Source organism: Mesoplodon densirostris, chromosome 19 (genome assembly GCF_025265405.1).
Source record: "Mesoplodon densirostris isolate mMesDen1 chromosome 19, mMesDen1 primary haplotype, whole genome shotgun sequence".
Taxonomy (NCBI): Eukaryota; Metazoa; Chordata; class Mammalia; order Artiodactyla; family Ziphiidae; genus Mesoplodon; species Mesoplodon densirostris.
In genome coordinates this window covers 5852862-5869782 of record NC_082679.1, presented here as the reverse complement: position 1 = coordinate 5869782, position 16921 = coordinate 5852862, and the positions used below count along the sequence as shown (strand labels likewise).

Sequence of the window (16921 nt, the reverse complement as noted above, 5' to 3'; positions counted from 1 at the left end):
AATCATCTAAAAACAATACTCACCACAGCCCGTGCTTCTAATCTCATTATTGGCAATTAGCCTGGCCTATGAATGAGCTCAAAAAGGACTAGAGTGAACTGAATATGGTATTTAGTTTAAAACAAATTATTTCGACTCATTAGATTATGACTAAATTCATAATTACCAAGTGCCTTTAGTATATATAAATATTATTATAGCTTTCACAGCATCTCTTGCAGGACTGCTAGAACTCTGGAACTCTTCCATTCTCTGGGCACAGCTCTCTCCTCTCCTGTCATCTGCCCCATGGATTGATTTCAGCCACACTGAATTCTACTAACTCTAAACTCTGTCTCAATTCAAGGAGACTGAGATCTTTTGGGGCTCCTCCTCCCTATGCTGCAGAATGGAAACTCTCTCCAGGCAGTAGGCTGGGGGCAATCATAAGGCTTACTTCATTTGTTTTCTTTCTCTCAGAGATAGCTGTTCTGAGCTCCCTATTATCCAACATCTGAAGAAGTCCATTCACGTATTTTGTCTTTTCTTGTTGTTATTTAAGGTGGGACGAAATATACATCATACTGTTGAAGAAAAAGGAGTTGTTGGAGTTGGCTGTGAAAAATACTGGTCAGGATTTAGGTTCATTATGATATATGTGGATATATTAATTTGTGCAACTTCAGAAATAGATACAAACGTATGTTTGGTAGTATTTCTAGCAGCATAAATCTCATATTCCTTTAGGACATTTAAGAGTTCTTTTCCAGTGCTGAGAATTTGATTTATACATTTCAAGAGCACTCCACAGTGTTCACATGTAACAATCAGTGTAAGATTCTCTGATTAAAGAAAAAATGTTAATATACTTAGATTATAATTACTTTAGATAATTATTTCTCTGGAAACATGCTTTTCCAAATTTACTTAAGGGCTAGGTAGGAATTTATCAAAGTGTAAATTCTCTGAAATCTAATGTTTTTGTGGTAGGCAAAATAATGGCAAATCCCAAAGGTGTTCATGTCCTAATTCCTAGAATCTGTAAATATGTTACTTTGCATGGTAAAGGGGAATTAAGGTAGAAGATGGAATTAAGTTATTTTAGGACCATATAAATTGTTTCTAGAGTTTTAAAGGTTCACAGAGAGAAACCTCAGAATGGATTGTACCCAGAGCCTATCAACACTAGATTTAGAAGATGAGATTTGGCACTCCTGGGCTGATCAGTTTTAGGTTAGGTTTTGGACTCTGAGTTGGTCCTGTAATGGGCTGAGACATCTGGAGATGCTGGGATAGGATGAATCCATTTGCATGCGGGATAGGCACAAATCACTGGGTGCCAAAGGGTGGCCTCTGGTAGGCAGAATGATGGCCTCCCAAAGATGTCTACATCCTTATGTCTAGGACCTGTGAACATGCTATATTATAAGGCAAAGGGGACACAAGATAGTAGATGGAGTTAAAGCTGCTAATTAGCTGACTTTAAGATAGGAGATTATCCTGGATTATCTGGGTGGGCCCAATGTAATCACAAGGGTCCTTAAACGTGGAAGGAGGAGACAGAAAAATGAGTGTTGGAGGGATGAAAGAGTTGACCAGCCATTGCTGGCTCTGAGGAAGGAAAGGGGCCACAAGCCATGGAATTTGGGCAGCTTCTAGAAGCTGGAAAAGCAAAGAAACAGATTCTCCTCTAGAGCCTCCAAGAAGAAATGCAACCCTGCAAACAACCTTGCTTTTGGCCCAGAGATGCATTTTGGACTTCAGAGATCCAGGATAATAAATTGTGCTGTTATGAGATGCCGAGTTTGTGATAACTGGTTACAGCAGCCATAAGAAACTAATATAGCTGTCCTTCAACATTCATTATATTCTTAGGTTTTCACTGCACAATGCAATTCCTGGTGTCCAAGAAGATTTCCTTTATTTACAAAAGTCTTTCCCACTTTCCAAGGTAAAACTGTGATACATGACTTAGTTTGGTGATAGAATTTCCATTTTTTATTGCCTTTGGGGGATTTTTCTTCTCTATGAGTGCTTCCACATTTTACTAAACATGTCTTCCACCTTCAGTGCCTCTAGAGTTGTCTTTCTATGCTCTTCTGACAAGTGATAAGATACAATTTATCATTAAAAACCATCACACTCTAAGGTTTTGGTCCTGTGGGAATTCTTTGATATCAACTGCAATATCACCTCTAGGAAAAGGCTTCCCCACAAGAGCTGCATTTCTGCCCAATGTGATCTCGCTAATATATACTAAGCCTAACTTCTCACCGAAGTGTTCTCCACAACCACCCCATCCACAGCATTTCTCTCCTAAGCAAGCTCTGACACATAATGAATGTGGGGAGGATTCTTGCTCAAGGCTTTTTCCCATCTCAGGTATCTGAGGATTTTTTTCCTACACAATATCTGTAACATATAAGACATAATTGATTACTGAAGGGGTTGTCGCACTCACTGCATTGGCAAGGCTTAGTCCCTGTGTAAATTCCCGATTTTCTACTGAGGCTTGACTTCTTGGAAAAGGCTGGTCCACAATCACTACATTTCTGCCCCCTAGGAACTCGCTGATGTTTAATAAGGGCTGGGTTCCCGAAAAAGACATTTCCACAGGCACTGCGTTCATAAGGTTTTGTTCCTGTACGAGTTCACTCATGAATAAAGAGCTATGACTCACTGAGGAAGGTTTCTCCAGCTTTGGGGAATCCACAGCTTTCTCTCTTGTATGAGTTTTCTTATGTTTGATGAGGACTGACATGTGGGCAAAGGCTTTGCCACATTCACTGCAAGCATATGGTCTCTCTCCGGTGTGAGTCCGCTGGTGCTGAATGAGCTCTGACTTGCTTCTGAAGGCTTTTCCACCATCACTGCATTCATATGGTTTCTCTCCTGTATGAATTCTCTGATGCTTGGTAAGGTCTGACTTAAAAAAGAACGTTCTTCCACATTCACTGCATTCGTAAGGCTTCTCTCCTGTGTGAAGTCTCTGATGTGCAATGACATATGCCTTCTGGGAAAAGGCTTTCCCACACACACTGCAACCATATGATTTCTCTCCAGTATGAGAGCGCTGATGTCTGTTGAGCCGGCCCTTCCAGCTGAAGGCTTTTCCACATTCACTGCATCCGTAGGGTTTCTCTCCTGTATGAGTTCGCTGATGGACCATGAGCTGTGACTTCCTGGAAGAGGCTTTCCCACATTCATTACATTCATGGGGTTTCTCTCCTGTATGAGTTCGCTGATGGACCATGAGCTGTGACTTCCTGGAAGAGGCTTTCCCACATTCATTACATTCATGGGGTTTCTCTCCTGTATGAGTTCTCTGATGTTCAGTGAGCTGAACCTTCCTCATGAATGTTTTCCCACATTCATTGCATCCATGGGGTTTCTCTCCTGTATGAGTTCGCTGATGGACCATGAGCTGTGACTTCCTGGAAGAGGCTTTCCCACATTCATTACATTCATGGGGTTTCTCTCCTGTATGAGTTCGCTGATGGACCATGAGCTGTGACTTCCTGGAAGAGGCTTTCCCACATTCATTACATTCATGGGGTTTCTCTCCTGTATGAGTTCGCTGATGGACCATGAGCTGTGACTTCCTGGAAGAGGCTTTCCCACATTCATTACATTCATGGGGTTTCTCTCCTGTATGAGTTCGCTGATGGACCATGAGCTGTGACTTCCTGGAAGAGGCTTTCCCACATTCATTACATTCATGGGGTTTCTCTCCTGTATGAGTTCTCTGATGTTCAGTGAGCTGAATCTTCCTCATGAATGTTTTCCCACATTCATTGCATCCATGGGGTTTCTCTCCTCTTTCAGTTCTCTGATGTCTAATGAGCTGTGCCTTCCTGGAGAAGGCTTTCCCGCACTCACTGCATGTGTATGGTTTCTTTCCTGGATGAATTTTCTGATGGTCATTGAGCTGTGATTTAGTGCTATTGGGTTTCACAGAGCCATGGTATTTAATTCTGGTAAGAGTTCTATTATGCTGGAGGTAGAGAGATGATTTCCCATATCCACTGAACTCATCAGAATCCTTTCCTGCATATCTTCTATTCCCAATAACAAAACCTAAATGTGATTTCAAACTTTTACAATGTGGGCCAAAATTATTGTATCTTTGTGTTAAAGGAACAAGACTTTTGCATAAATCGAAATTATTTCCAAGTGCATAATTTTGCTGACATCTTTCCAAAGTTTTAATCCTGTTTTGGTTTTCTGGGTGCCATTGCATAGGATCAATCTCCCATATTTCTTCTAGGAAAAAGAAAACATCCATGATAATTTTAGGGGGTAAAAAAGGGTACAAAAATGCCATGGTTTGGGCTAGCTCTTTTAAGATCCCAGTCTAAGAGAAATGTCCACTATGGAAATGTATCCTATGCTCTGTGAAAAATGACAATATTGCATGCTGCAACTAAGGAGCTGGTGAGCTGCAACTAAGGAGCCCGCCTGTTGCATCTAAGACCTGGTGCAACCAAATAAATACATAAATAAATATTTTTTAAAAAGAGACAATATTATAAAACAGTAAAAGGAAAAATAGCTATTTTAGAAACAATGATGGGCAGTCTACAATGAATAAATATAATGTGGGCTGCTTTCCAAATAGAGCCTCGCAAAATGGGGACAGAAGTAGAAATAGAACCACACTGATTGGAATACAAAAAAAGAAGATGGAGGGGATGGATCTATCCATCCAACAAACACTGAATGGGTCGGTGTTTGGGAATATACTAGAATATTAGAATAATATATTAGAATATTAGAATTAGTATGTTACTACAGTTTGACTAATATATTCTGTCTCCATGGAGCTGTCATTCTAATAAGAAGAGAGAAAGAGAGCAAGAATCAAGAGGTAATCAAAGTAGTAAGAAAATTACAGAACATGAAAAATGGTATGAAGGAGGTGACAGAGTAGTGGAAGGTCAATCTTAGACAAAGTAGTCATCTTTGAGAGAAAAAAAAGTTAAGCTGACATCACAGGACTAGAATGAGCAATGTTATGCAAATAACTACATGAAGACTATTCCAAGAGGAAAACAGGCAATGCAAAAATCCAAAGGCAAAAAAAACTTAGGCATGATAGAGAAACATAAGGGAGGCTGACATACTTGGACTATCCTGAGCTTGAGGGAAGTAGAAATAGATAAGTTTGGAAAGGTCTGTAGAATTGAGGGTGTATAGATCTTGTAAACTGTTAAAAATTGGATTTTATGCTAAGAACAACAGCAGGAAGCAACCAAAAAATTTCTGACAGAAGTACAACAGGTTTTTTTTTTTTTTTTAATCTTTTTGCGGTATGCGGGCCTCTCACTGTCGTGGCCTCTCCCGTTGCGGAGCACAGGCTCCGGACGCGCAGGCCCAGCGGCCATGGCTCACGGGCCCAGCCGCTCCGCGGCATATGGGATCCTCCCAGATCGGGGCACGAACCCGTATCCCCTGCATCGGCAGGCGGACTCTCAACCACTGCGCCACCAGGGAGGCCCAGTACAACAGGTTTTGAATTGATATTTCCAAAAGGTCACATGACTCATAGGAAGAATGAATTGGAGAAATAAAATTGTTGAGAAAACACACAGGAGGCTACGGTAGAGTTCCAGCAAGAGATAATGGTAGCCTCAGCATGGATGACTACCAAGGAGATGAAAAAATGTACAAAAACAAAGTATGCATGATGGAAGAGGAAAAGATAAGTATAGAGGAAGGAAAGCTAAGACTCACCATCACAATGAACTCTGGAGGTAGAAAAGGGAAGATTCAAGGACAGGGCCTCAAGATGCGGCTGAAGCATCTGTTTAGGAGCTGGTGCCATTTAATAAGACGAGGAAGAATAAAGACATAGGTTTGGCATCTGTGGGATATCAAGTGCTCCATTTTGAGGTACACATCAGGTTTGAGATGACTAATACACACTCAAGAGAAAATATGATGTACCTGGCTGGATATATGAGTGTGGAGAAAGTTTTAGACTTAAGATAATAATTTTAAGTCATGAGTATACAAATATTATTTAAATATCTGGACTGCATGAAACTAGGTGAGATAATTTAAGAAGAACGAGTAGAGAAAGGGGAGGGCCCAGGACAAGGGCATTCCAAGTTTTAGAGTTTGGGGAGAGGAATACGCAGAGAACATGAAAAGTCCATTCAGAGACATCAAACGATATCTATGCTGATCAAACAAATAAGCAACATGGGTTTTAGTAACAAAGGGTTACAACCGGAAAATCAGAATGTAGGATCTACAGAGTGTGATTCCAAGAGTATTGAGGTAAAATTTTCAATAATCGCCTTGTTACTAAGTCGTTCCCCTCTCATTCTGACTACACACCAAAATGAAACTTTTCTAAGACACCAATCACTTATTTAATAGTAATATTGTAGTTAATACTCCAACTTTCTATTAGATATGATACAACCTCACATGATCTAATATATCCAGACACACATATAACCATCTGAAATTTAAAACTAAGTCCTTGGGCCGTCTACCCACATCCCATGTACTGACTGGTGGAAATACCACCTTCTTCGATCGTATTGTAACTGTATACAGAGCTGCCCCATAAAAATTTCTGCAGTGATGGAAATATTCTATATCTGTGTTTTCCAATATGGTAGCCCCTAGCCACGTATGGCTGTTGAGCACTTGAATGTGGCTAGAGTTGACTGCAGAAATAAACTTGTAATTTTACTGAATGTTAATTAAATTTAAATTTAATTAAATGTTAAATTTAAATTTAAGTAGCCCACATGTGGCCAGTGCCCAACACACTGGACAGCACAGGTATAGACCATCATATCCTGTATTTCCCATTATAATATATTTAATATACTCATCTCCAAATTTTCTACTTTCCACTAATGCCAGATTCTTCCTTGATCTCTGTTCCTAAATCATCTCTGTCACCCACCAATGAAGAGATTCTGAAGAATCATTCCCATCCAGGACGAAGAAAACATTCATCGTCCTTACCTTCCATTCATCCTAGAACTCCAAGCTATATTTTCCCATTGTTACAATGTTACCACCCAGCTATCAAGAAAGACTCTCTAGAACTAGCCAAAAAAGACAAGACAAAACCAAAATCACACTTTCTAAGCCAATTATTAACATAAAACCCAGAGTAATCAGCCATTTCCTTGCAGTCTCCTATAGGCCAATCTATTAAGAATCTCCCACACTGTTTTCCTCATTTCCATCTCCAAAGTCTTCTTTTTACATTATTACTGACCCACAAGGCCTTCTGTCAACACTTTTACTTAAAACCCAGCTCTCTTTCCTGCAGAAATTATTTTATTATGCTTTCAAAAAGAAGCACACTTTATCCTCTCAGTAACACTTTATCAAAGCTCAGTTTTCTCTGATTTTGTAAATCAATCCTTGTCTATACCTCATAATCAAATGCTAAAAATTTTTAAATTTTATGCTCCTATGTCAACCCTTTCCAACAGAGATTGTTACACTTGTCTTTTATTTCATCTGCATCTCCCTCAGAGCACATTAGAGTGGTGGTTCTTCAATGACAGGGCTCAAAGCACAATTGCCTGGCAAGCCTTTCAAATACCTCATAGGCTCCGGTCACCCCCTACACCTAGCAAACCAGAAGCCCAATCTCAAGAGACAGAGCCTATAGTTGGAAAAGGCTCCCACATAGTTCACACACATCCCTGATGAAAAACAAAATTAAAACCAAAATGCAACCAAACCAAACCAGTTTTGGGGATTCCCTGGTGGTCCAGTGGTTAGGACTCCACGCTTTCACTGCCCAGGGGGCAGGTTCAATCCTTGGTTGGGGACCTAAGATCGGCAAGCCATGCACCCAGGGGTGGGGTGGGGGACCACCAAACCTGCTTTCATGAAAGATGTGATAAATGGATGCAAGTGATACTGTCAGTGAATTATTCTGTGGTTACGCTAAGTAAGGAAGAATAAGGTACAGACCCTTTCCTCTATATGGAAAAAGCCTCATACCAACCAGTAAAACAATACAATAAAATATATGATCAGGACTGAGTTAGTGCAGTGTAGATACGAAAACAGATAGGAAGTCAGGAAAGAGGGCGTTTCGAGTGTGCACTTGAACTTCATGGACAGAAAAAGAGAACTCAGAGTGAAAGAAGGCGGCATCTAGACGTAAAAATGCAATATGATCAAAGGCATAGATGCCAGTCTTTGGGTTTTTTGACATAATCTGTGGCATTCAGTAAAACAGATCACTTCCTCCTCTTTGGAGTAATTTTGTCACTTGTTTCCAGGACATCTTCTGACCCTGTTTCTACCACAGCCCAATGCTTTTCTTTTTATTTGGCTGGGTTCTTCTCAACTTCAAAAAATAAATGTGGACCTCTTGTTTTCTCAACCAGCTCTCACTCTTCATGTTTTCTCATCAAGTCCCACTGCTTTCATGCCCCCTATCCACAGAGGAATACAACCAGAACCTCAAAAGGAGCTAAAAGAAAAACTGAAATCAACCTATATATGTAGGAATTGGAACAAAGCAAGTCCATATCATCATGGCCATCAGGGGACCTGAGAGGGTGGAATTTCCAAAAGGCCTTTTGAAAACAAAATTCAATAGGAACAGCAGAGACCTTCAGAAATATAGAACAGAGTAAATAGGAAAGACTCAAGGCAACTCAAAGGTGACCGGGCACCAGGGTGTAGAGCAGTACAGGAGAACCTAAATAAAATGCACATGGAGGAAAAGGATTCACCAGGAGGAAAAATGATCTCATTCCTGAAGGTGAAGGAAAAAGGATTTCACAGGACGGATATCTTGGGTGCAGGCAAAATATAGAATGAGGGCAGATCAGACTATAGAAAGAGAGGTGGGAATACCTGTTAGAGTGCAGAGAGGTTAAATCTTCCGTATATACGAATACACATTCTGATGGTGAAGACATTATCTGGGAGAAAGGAGGGTTCTGGTTTCACATACAGGAAGTAGAACATCATAGGGCAGAGGCCCTGGTGCCTGGCAACACACAGATGATTAGAGTGCAGGTCATACATTAGCAGGAGTCAATGTGGGACTCTCCAGAAGAGAACAGAAAGCTTAGGCCTTAAGAATGAATTAAACTTTTAACAGAAGATTAAAAAAAACAAAAAAACAACAGAATCTGAAAGCTGGGGAAGCAGAGGGTGAATTAGTAGACAGAGGTGCCCTGGGAGACGAGGGGTGTGTGGTTTTCAGATGAATGAAGCTGAGGTGGATTGTCACGGAAGGATATTAATCAGCCCTTTCAAAAGGGATGGGGATATTGCAGAGGTAGGGAGCAGCGCTAAGTGCAAAGCAATGTGAACAGGTAGTGAGATGTATCTCATAGCGGGTAAGGTGAAGAACAGGAAGTAAGGCCCCTGCAGACAAAGAAAAGGAGAAGGCATGAGGGAGCATGCTGGGAGGAATGGAACCAGGTTAAGACCTCAAGGTCCTGGATGAGACAAACTGCAGTCAGATCCAGAAAACTGAAAAAAAAGGAAGACATCATCCTTTAGTGGCAGGCAAAGAAGAACAGCCCTAATACAGAACATGCAGGACTTCCCTGGCGGTCCAGTGGTTGGGACTCTGCACTTCCACTGCAGGGGGCACGGGTTCAAACCCTGGGAGGGGAACTAAGATCCCACATGCTGCACAGCATGGCCAAATAAAAAAAGAACATGCAGAAAGGTTTTAGGCTTACGGGCCACCAACTGGTGTAAGGAAAGTTCTCTAGACAGCATTTCAGAAGCATCAACCCTTCACTGACCAACTGGAATTTCCATGTCTTTTCTCCCCATCTTCTTGGTTGTCACTCACTCACCTGGGCAGGTTTGACTCTGGCCTGCTCCCTCTACTGTCCTTGGGGGTTCTCCTTGTTCCAACTGGAAGAGTGAATCTGGTTTGGGAGTCTGATATCCTGTAAATGGGAAATCACGGAACGCTTGGCACCGAGGATTTGAGCCTGGGGAAACTACGAAAACTGGAGAAAGTTCTGTTTCAAGGACCACACCCTTCATACTTTGGTAAAGTAAAAACCTTTAACTCGGAAAGGGACAGAATATACTCTAGAACCTATGATGCTTTAGTCCAAACCATGAAATATTCCAGGAACCCTACAGATTTCACTAAATGAGAAAGAAAAGGCAACTGACTGTGAGGCTGCCTGTTGGGCTGCACCCTGCAGGCCTACAAGGCCGTACTTGCCCAGCTTCAAAAGTGAAGAAAGAGCCTGGAGTCAGCGACAGAGACATCAATGGTTTCATGGATGGGGGAGCTTATGTGTCTGAAGTAAGGTCCTGGAGTGACACCCCACCATGTGCGGTAGATGGCGGGCAAGACATGGCGGCAGACTTCGCTGGGGGTGGGAGGTGGGGGGGGTGTTACCAGTTATAGGGGAAATTGATGTCAGGTTGGCTCATTGGTTACCAAGGAAACCAGCAGAAGGGCAGGTTCCTCACCACCCCTATGATAGCCTATCAGAGTAGAGATGTTCTGATCTAAAGCTAGAGCGATCAGTAGCTGGGGCCTGGAGCAAGGATGCATGAAGGTCAGTCACGTGAGTAGGGTTCAGGCGAAGCAGGCACTGGTAAAGCAGGGGATGGACAGAGAGTAAGAGAACAGCCATCCTGGGCGGCCTGACCATACACTGCCCTTACCTACTGACACTAGGTTGTAGTAGTTTTCCAACATGACATTCCTGTACAGGTCCTTCTGAGATGGGTCCAGTAACTGCCACTCCTCCCAGGTGAAACCCACAGCCACGTCCTCAAATGACAAAGATGCCTGTAATAACAAATTCCAGTGCAATCCTAGGTGGAATAATACGATGTGGAAAATAGGGACAGGAGCACGTTCTGCTCATCTTCCCCATGATAAATTATGTGCACTGTGACTATTTCACATACCATAGACCATGTGCCTTAGTCCACCTGGGTTGCTATAACAAAATACCACAGACTGGGTAGCTTATAAAAACAAATTTATTGGGACTTCCCTGGTAGTCCAGCAGTTATGACTCCACGCTCCCAATGCAGGGGGCCTGGGTTTGAACCCTGGTCAGGGAACTAGATCCTGCATGCCTCAACTAAGAGCCTGCATGCTGCACCTAAAGATCCCGCATGCTGCAACTACAGCTCCTGCACGCCGCACTGAAGATCCTGCACATGGCAACGAGGATCCCACATGCCGCAACTAAAACCCGGCTCAGCCAAATAAATAATAAATAAATATTAAAAAAAATTATTTCTCACAGTTATGGAGGCTGGGAAGTTCTAGATCAAGGTGAATGCATGGCTGCATTCTGGTGAGGGCCTGCTTCCTGGTTTGTAGTGGGCACCTTCTCACTGTGTTCTCACATGGAAGGGCGAGGGATCTCTGTGCATTCTCTCTTATAAGGACACTAATCCCATTCGTGAAGGCCTCACCCTCATAACCTACACACCTCCCAAAGGTGCCACCTCCTAATACCATCATCTTTGGGGGTTTAAGATTTCAACATACGATTTTGGGGGGAACCCAAACATTCAAACCACTGCCCCATGGAATTCTACAAATTAGTCCTTCCCAGCGTAAAAAAGTACTAAAATAATATTTGCATAGAAATAAAAAACACTGTGCAGTAAGAATGTCTTTGTTTATAAGTATGAAAAATCTATCAATAATTTAGATATCCATTAGAGGCAGACAGGGTATGCTATACCTCCATGCTATGAAATACTATGCAAACATTAAAATCAATGAGGTAGACTTATTTTTCATTTTTATTTTTTAATTTATTTATTCAATTTATTCATTTTTGGCTGTTTGCGCCTTCGTTACTGCACGTGGGCTTTCTCTAGTTGTGGCGAGTGGGGGCTACTCTTCGTTGTGGTGCACGTGCTTCACATTGCAGTTGCTTCTCTTGTTGTGGAGCACGAGCTCTAGGCGTGCAGGCTTCAGTAGTTGTGGCACGTGGGCTCAGTAGTTGTGGCACATGGGCTTAGCTGCTCTGCAGCATGTGGGATCTTCCCGGACCAGGGATCGAACCTGTCTCCCCTGCACTGGCGGGTGGAGTCTTAACCACTGTGTCACCAGATAAGTCCTCAATGAGGTAGTTTTAAATATACTGGTATCAATGGCCTTCAATGAAAAAAATCAAGCCCCCAAATAGTATATACAGTATGATCCCAGACATGTGAAAAATCTTAATAATATACTCAGCTATATATGTATAAGGACACATTTCAGGGTGCTGCCAGAAATGATGATCTCCCAAGCCTGGAACCTTCTTCTTCTTCTATTACTGAAATGTTCCTTCTTCTTCTTCTATTGATGTAAATGTAAATATAGATATATTTTACCACACATCAATTATAGAAAGACACTGGTGGGAGACCTGAACTATTAACATTTGTTAACCTTTGGGTTGGGAGTTTGGCAAAAAAAGGTAAAACAGGATATTCTCTTTTGGTGCAGATACCTCTGTGTGCTTGAATCTCTTGCATGCAGATGTAGCCATGTATCATTTGAATAATTAAAATACAAAGACCAAACCAAGAATAATTGACTCTGACTAAGAAGATATAAAGGGAGAATTTTCGTCAATATCTGTTACACCAAGCTGCTCGCGAAGAATGGGACTGTCAGCTGTCTCCTGCCAAATCAATAACAAAAATCTGGTTGAGAGAATTCTTCTTCATGGAGGACAACTCAAAGGTCAAGCAGCCCATTCATTCTATTGGATAATTCAGGCCTTTATTCCTGGGTAAAGTCAGACTATTGTCAAGGCACATTGCTTTAGAAGAATTTTGTCCAGTTCAGTTCTGCTCTGGCATGCCTAGTCCAAGGAACACGATAAGAAAAAGCCAGAGGAAACATCTTAGGCCTGTATTACAAAACTGATCATGAGAATTCTGTCTATCACAAAACGTCTCTGAAGAGCTAGCAAAAGAAATTTTTTAAGATTGAAGAGCGGACTTCTCTGGTGGTGCAGTGGTTAAGAATCCATCTGCCAATGCAGGGGACACGGGTTTGATCTTTGATCCCTGGTCCGGGAAGATCCCACATGCCACGGAGCAACTAAGCCCGTGCACCACAACTACTGAGCCTGCGCTCTAGAGCCCGTGAGTCCCAACTACTGAGCCCGCATGCCACAACTACTGAAACCCACGCACCTAGAGTCCGTGCTCTGCAACAAGAGAAGCCACCACAATGTGAAGCCCGCGCACCACAATGAAGAGTAGACCTCACTCGCTGCAACTAGAGAAACCCCGTGCGTAGCAACGAAGACCCAATGCAGCCAAAAATAAATAAATGACTTTATTTATTTATTAAAAAAAAAAAAGCTTGAAGAGCGGTGAAATGTGTACTTCCCCTGAAGAACTGGTGTGCCTTCTCCTCACAGACAATGCAAATCATGTAACGTTTCACATTTTTCCTATTATAATGACTGCCAAGAAAAGTAGACTCAAGTTCGAAACTAAGGCAACCCGAGGGTCTTACACAGTCACCTACTTACGCTCCAACATTAAGAACTTTGTATGAACCCTAGGGCCCTCATATCTTGCTTCTGAACTTGCCTTGATTTTAAGATTACAGGCTAAATTTATTTTCCAACAGATCCTGATTTTTATCAACATATACTGTTCTCATTTCACCAGACTTTTTTAGAAGCATCCACAAGTCTGCCGGGAAACAAAGGATAAAATCGATAAAACAAACCTCACCTGGACCTTGATCATCTTCTCCAGTTCTTAAGAAAGGGTGTGTTGGGAATTCCCTGGCAGTCCAGTGGTTAGGACTCTCGTGCTTTCACTGCCGAGGGTGTGACTTCAATCCCTGGTCGGGGAACAAGCCGAGTGGCTCGGCCAAAAAAAAAAAAAAAAAAAAAGGGCATGTAACTCTAGGGTGTGCTCTGGTGTTCTGTCTTCTGTCTCTGTGGGCCTGCCTGGAAGTTGTGGTCAGAGATCTCAGGTCAGGCTGCTGCCAGAAATGATGATCTCCCAAGCCTGGAACCTTCTTCTTCTATTAATGAAATGTTCCTTCTTCTTCTTCTATTACTAGAACCTGTGAATTCAAGAGCAAATTCAATGATTGAGCCTGGGACCACAGCTCTCTCTCCCTTGCCATGTGGACTCACACTATGAGAAGGCCCCAATATTTCATGTCTCTTTAACCCTCTGAAAGCTTTTACATCATGGGGCTGTGCCTCACAGGAAGATATGGAATGGGCAAGAGGAATGCCTTTTATTTTGGTAAAGTTGGAAGAGAGTGAATGTGAAAGAGGAGATGGGAAACAAAAACCAGCTCATGGTCTTGTCACATAGATCCATTTCAGAAAAGATAAAGTACAAAAATGGTGGCTCTATAAACAACAAGGTCCTATTGTATAGCACAGGGAACTATATTCAATATCCTATGATAAACCATACTGGAAAAGAATACAAAAAAGCTGGAATGTATATATATATGTATGGCTGGATCACTTTGCTGTACAGCCGAAATTAACACAATATTGTAAAACAACTGTACTTCAAAAAAAAATTAAAAAAACAAAAGGTGGCTCTGGAAACTGACTTAAAACCACCTGAGCCCACATACATCTAAATTTTCTGTTTACTATACTGAGGCAATTATCCCAGTTTAAAGATCAAGGTACTTAACAGATCACAAGGGGGAAGATTAGGATGAGGTGGGGGCTTCTAGGGTGCTGCAATATTCTATTCTTTAATTTTTAGTGTTATACTTGAAAAAAACTTTTAAAGAAAAGTACAGATCAGTTTCACCTATAAATTTTCTTTTCTTTTTTTTTTTTTTTTTTGTGGTATGCAGGCCTCTCACTGTTGTGGCCTCTCCTGCTGCGGAGCACAGGCTGCGGACGCGCAGGCTCAGCAGCCATGGCTCATGGGCCCAGCCGCTCCGCGGCATGTGGGATCTTCCCGGACCAGGGCACGAACCGGTATCCCCTGCATCGGCAGGCGGACTCTCAACCACTGCGCCACCAGGGAAGCCCTCACCTATAAATTTTCACAAAAATTTTTTAAAATTTCAAGCAAAAGATGGAACAGTATAATTAAATGTCTTGTACAAAAAAAACCCCAACAAAGAACAGTATAATCAAACTCCATGCATCCATCATATGACTTCAATAATTATCAACTCAAATCTAATTTTATTTTATCTACACCACCACTCACTTCCCCACCACCACTGGATTATTATTTCCCCCCCGCAGATTATTTTTGAAGCAAATCCAAAACATCTTTTTACTTCGAGATGCAAAAATATTAAATAAAATATTAACAAATAGAATCCAGCCCCATGTTAAAAGAACAAATCATTATGAACAAGTATGGTTTCTTCTAGGAATGTAAGATATTGGGAAACCTAGCAACATAAATCAAAGGAAATTTTAAAGAGAAAGAAATTATGAATGAAAATAAAATTAAAAAGCCTTTGAGGGGAATCTAATATACAGCATAGTGATTACAGTTAATAATACTGTATTATATACTTGAAAGTTGTTAAAAAAAAGTAGATCTTCAATGTTCTCACCACAAAAAAGAAACGATAATTATGTGACATGATACAGATGTTAGCTAACTTATGGTGGTGTGTTTTGCAATATATAAGTGTATCAAATCAATATGTTGTACACCTTTAAACTTACAGAATGTTTTATGTCAATTACATCTCAATAAAGCTGGGGGTGGGGAAGCCCTGGAGAAAGAATAATAACTTGATAAAGTGCAGGTACCATTTATCCAGACTATACAATGTGCCAGGCACTACACTTTGTACTTAAAGAACTTTTGCTCATTTAATCTTTCTAACAGCTACGAAGTGGGAATCATGACAGCTTTCTTCACAACTGATGAAGCTTAACTCAGTGATTAACCCACCCAGGTCAGAGGCAGAAGCAGGTTCTTCTTACTCCAGTCCCATCACTTGCTACCTGGCCAACATTATTTGCAGATGACAAAAATGCTCAGCTAGAAAAGATGAAGTAATCAATTTGAAGCTATCAGTAAAAACATGAGTGGAATGAGGTGACAAAATCAGCATATCTTTTTAATTTTTGCACTTGTGCATTACATAAAAGAAACAAAAAAGAGGGAGCGGGGTCATATGGGGAAAAAATGACATCATTTACAGTTACAACAAAAGCGTAAACTATTTACAAATAAACATAATAAAACATGTCCAAGACACATACAAAAAAAATCACAGCTGGTCAAAGAAACAAAAAAAAACTTGAGTTAGAGGAAATCCATCACGTGTTCCTGAAAGTGTAGTACCTAGATCTACATCAGTTCTACCTCAATCAAAACACCCACTTGATGGAACATAACTGGAACAGTTTTTTTAAAAAGAAAAGAAAGAAGAAAACTTCCAAAGAGTTTGTAATATGGAAACGGTTATGACAGGAAGTTAGATAAATATATATAAAATCATACCAATACCTACACACTTGATCCCAACGCTAAAAATGAGATATACTAAATTTAAACAAGAGTTGTTTTCTGGAGGCGTATTTAGGAGGATGAGAATGTCATTACTTAGGTCGGGATGAACCTGAAAACCTATTCTCAATAGAATACACAGTAAACATGGACGCAAGAGGACCAGAAACACCATTTCTAAATTAAATATGCGACATGGGCTTCCCTGGTGGCGCAGTGGTTGAGAGTCCGCCTGCCGATGCAGGGGTCGCGGGTTCGTGCCCCGGTCCGGGAAGATCCCACATGCCGCGGAGCGGCTGGGCCCGTGAGCCATGGCCGCTAGGCCTGCGCGTCCGGAGCCTGTGCTCCGCAACGGGAGAGGTGGCGGCAGTGAGAGGCCCGCGTACCGCAAAAAAAAAAAAAAAATGCGATAAGCTCCCCAAACGCTGTCCCCAACGCGGATATGACTCCCAATTCCCCCAACCTCAGCCACCCAAACGCTACTCTCCAAAAAACCTCCTAAGTTCTC

General features: G+C 41.6%; 1 protein-coding gene across 6 annotated transcripts in view; it reads right to left on the bottom strand.

Annotated features, from left to right (window-relative positions):
• The window catches only part of LOC132480423 (zinc finger protein 577-like), a 43187-nt gene that overhangs the window by 25817 nt on the left and 449 nt on the right, over positions 1–16921 (bottom strand). The window contains exons 2-5 of one of the 6 annotated variants that reach the window (XM_060084639.1): positions 13678–14017; positions 10630–10756; positions 9795–9890; positions 8833–8968 (exon numbers count right to left, since the gene is read on the bottom strand). In XM_060084639.1, coding sequence (XP_059940622.1) covers positions 8946–8968; positions 9795–9890; positions 10630–10756; positions 13678–13692 — 261 coding nt within the window. In that variant the 5' untranslated portion in view covers positions 13693–14017 and the 3' untranslated portion in view covers positions 8833–8945. Of the gene's footprint in view, positions 1–853; positions 4243–8832; positions 9003–9416; positions 9446–9794; positions 9891–10629; positions 10757–13677; positions 14018–16921 lie in introns of those variants that run through there. The other 5 variants (XM_060084634.1, XM_060084635.1, XM_060084638.1 and 2 more) reach the window with 5 other exon arrangements.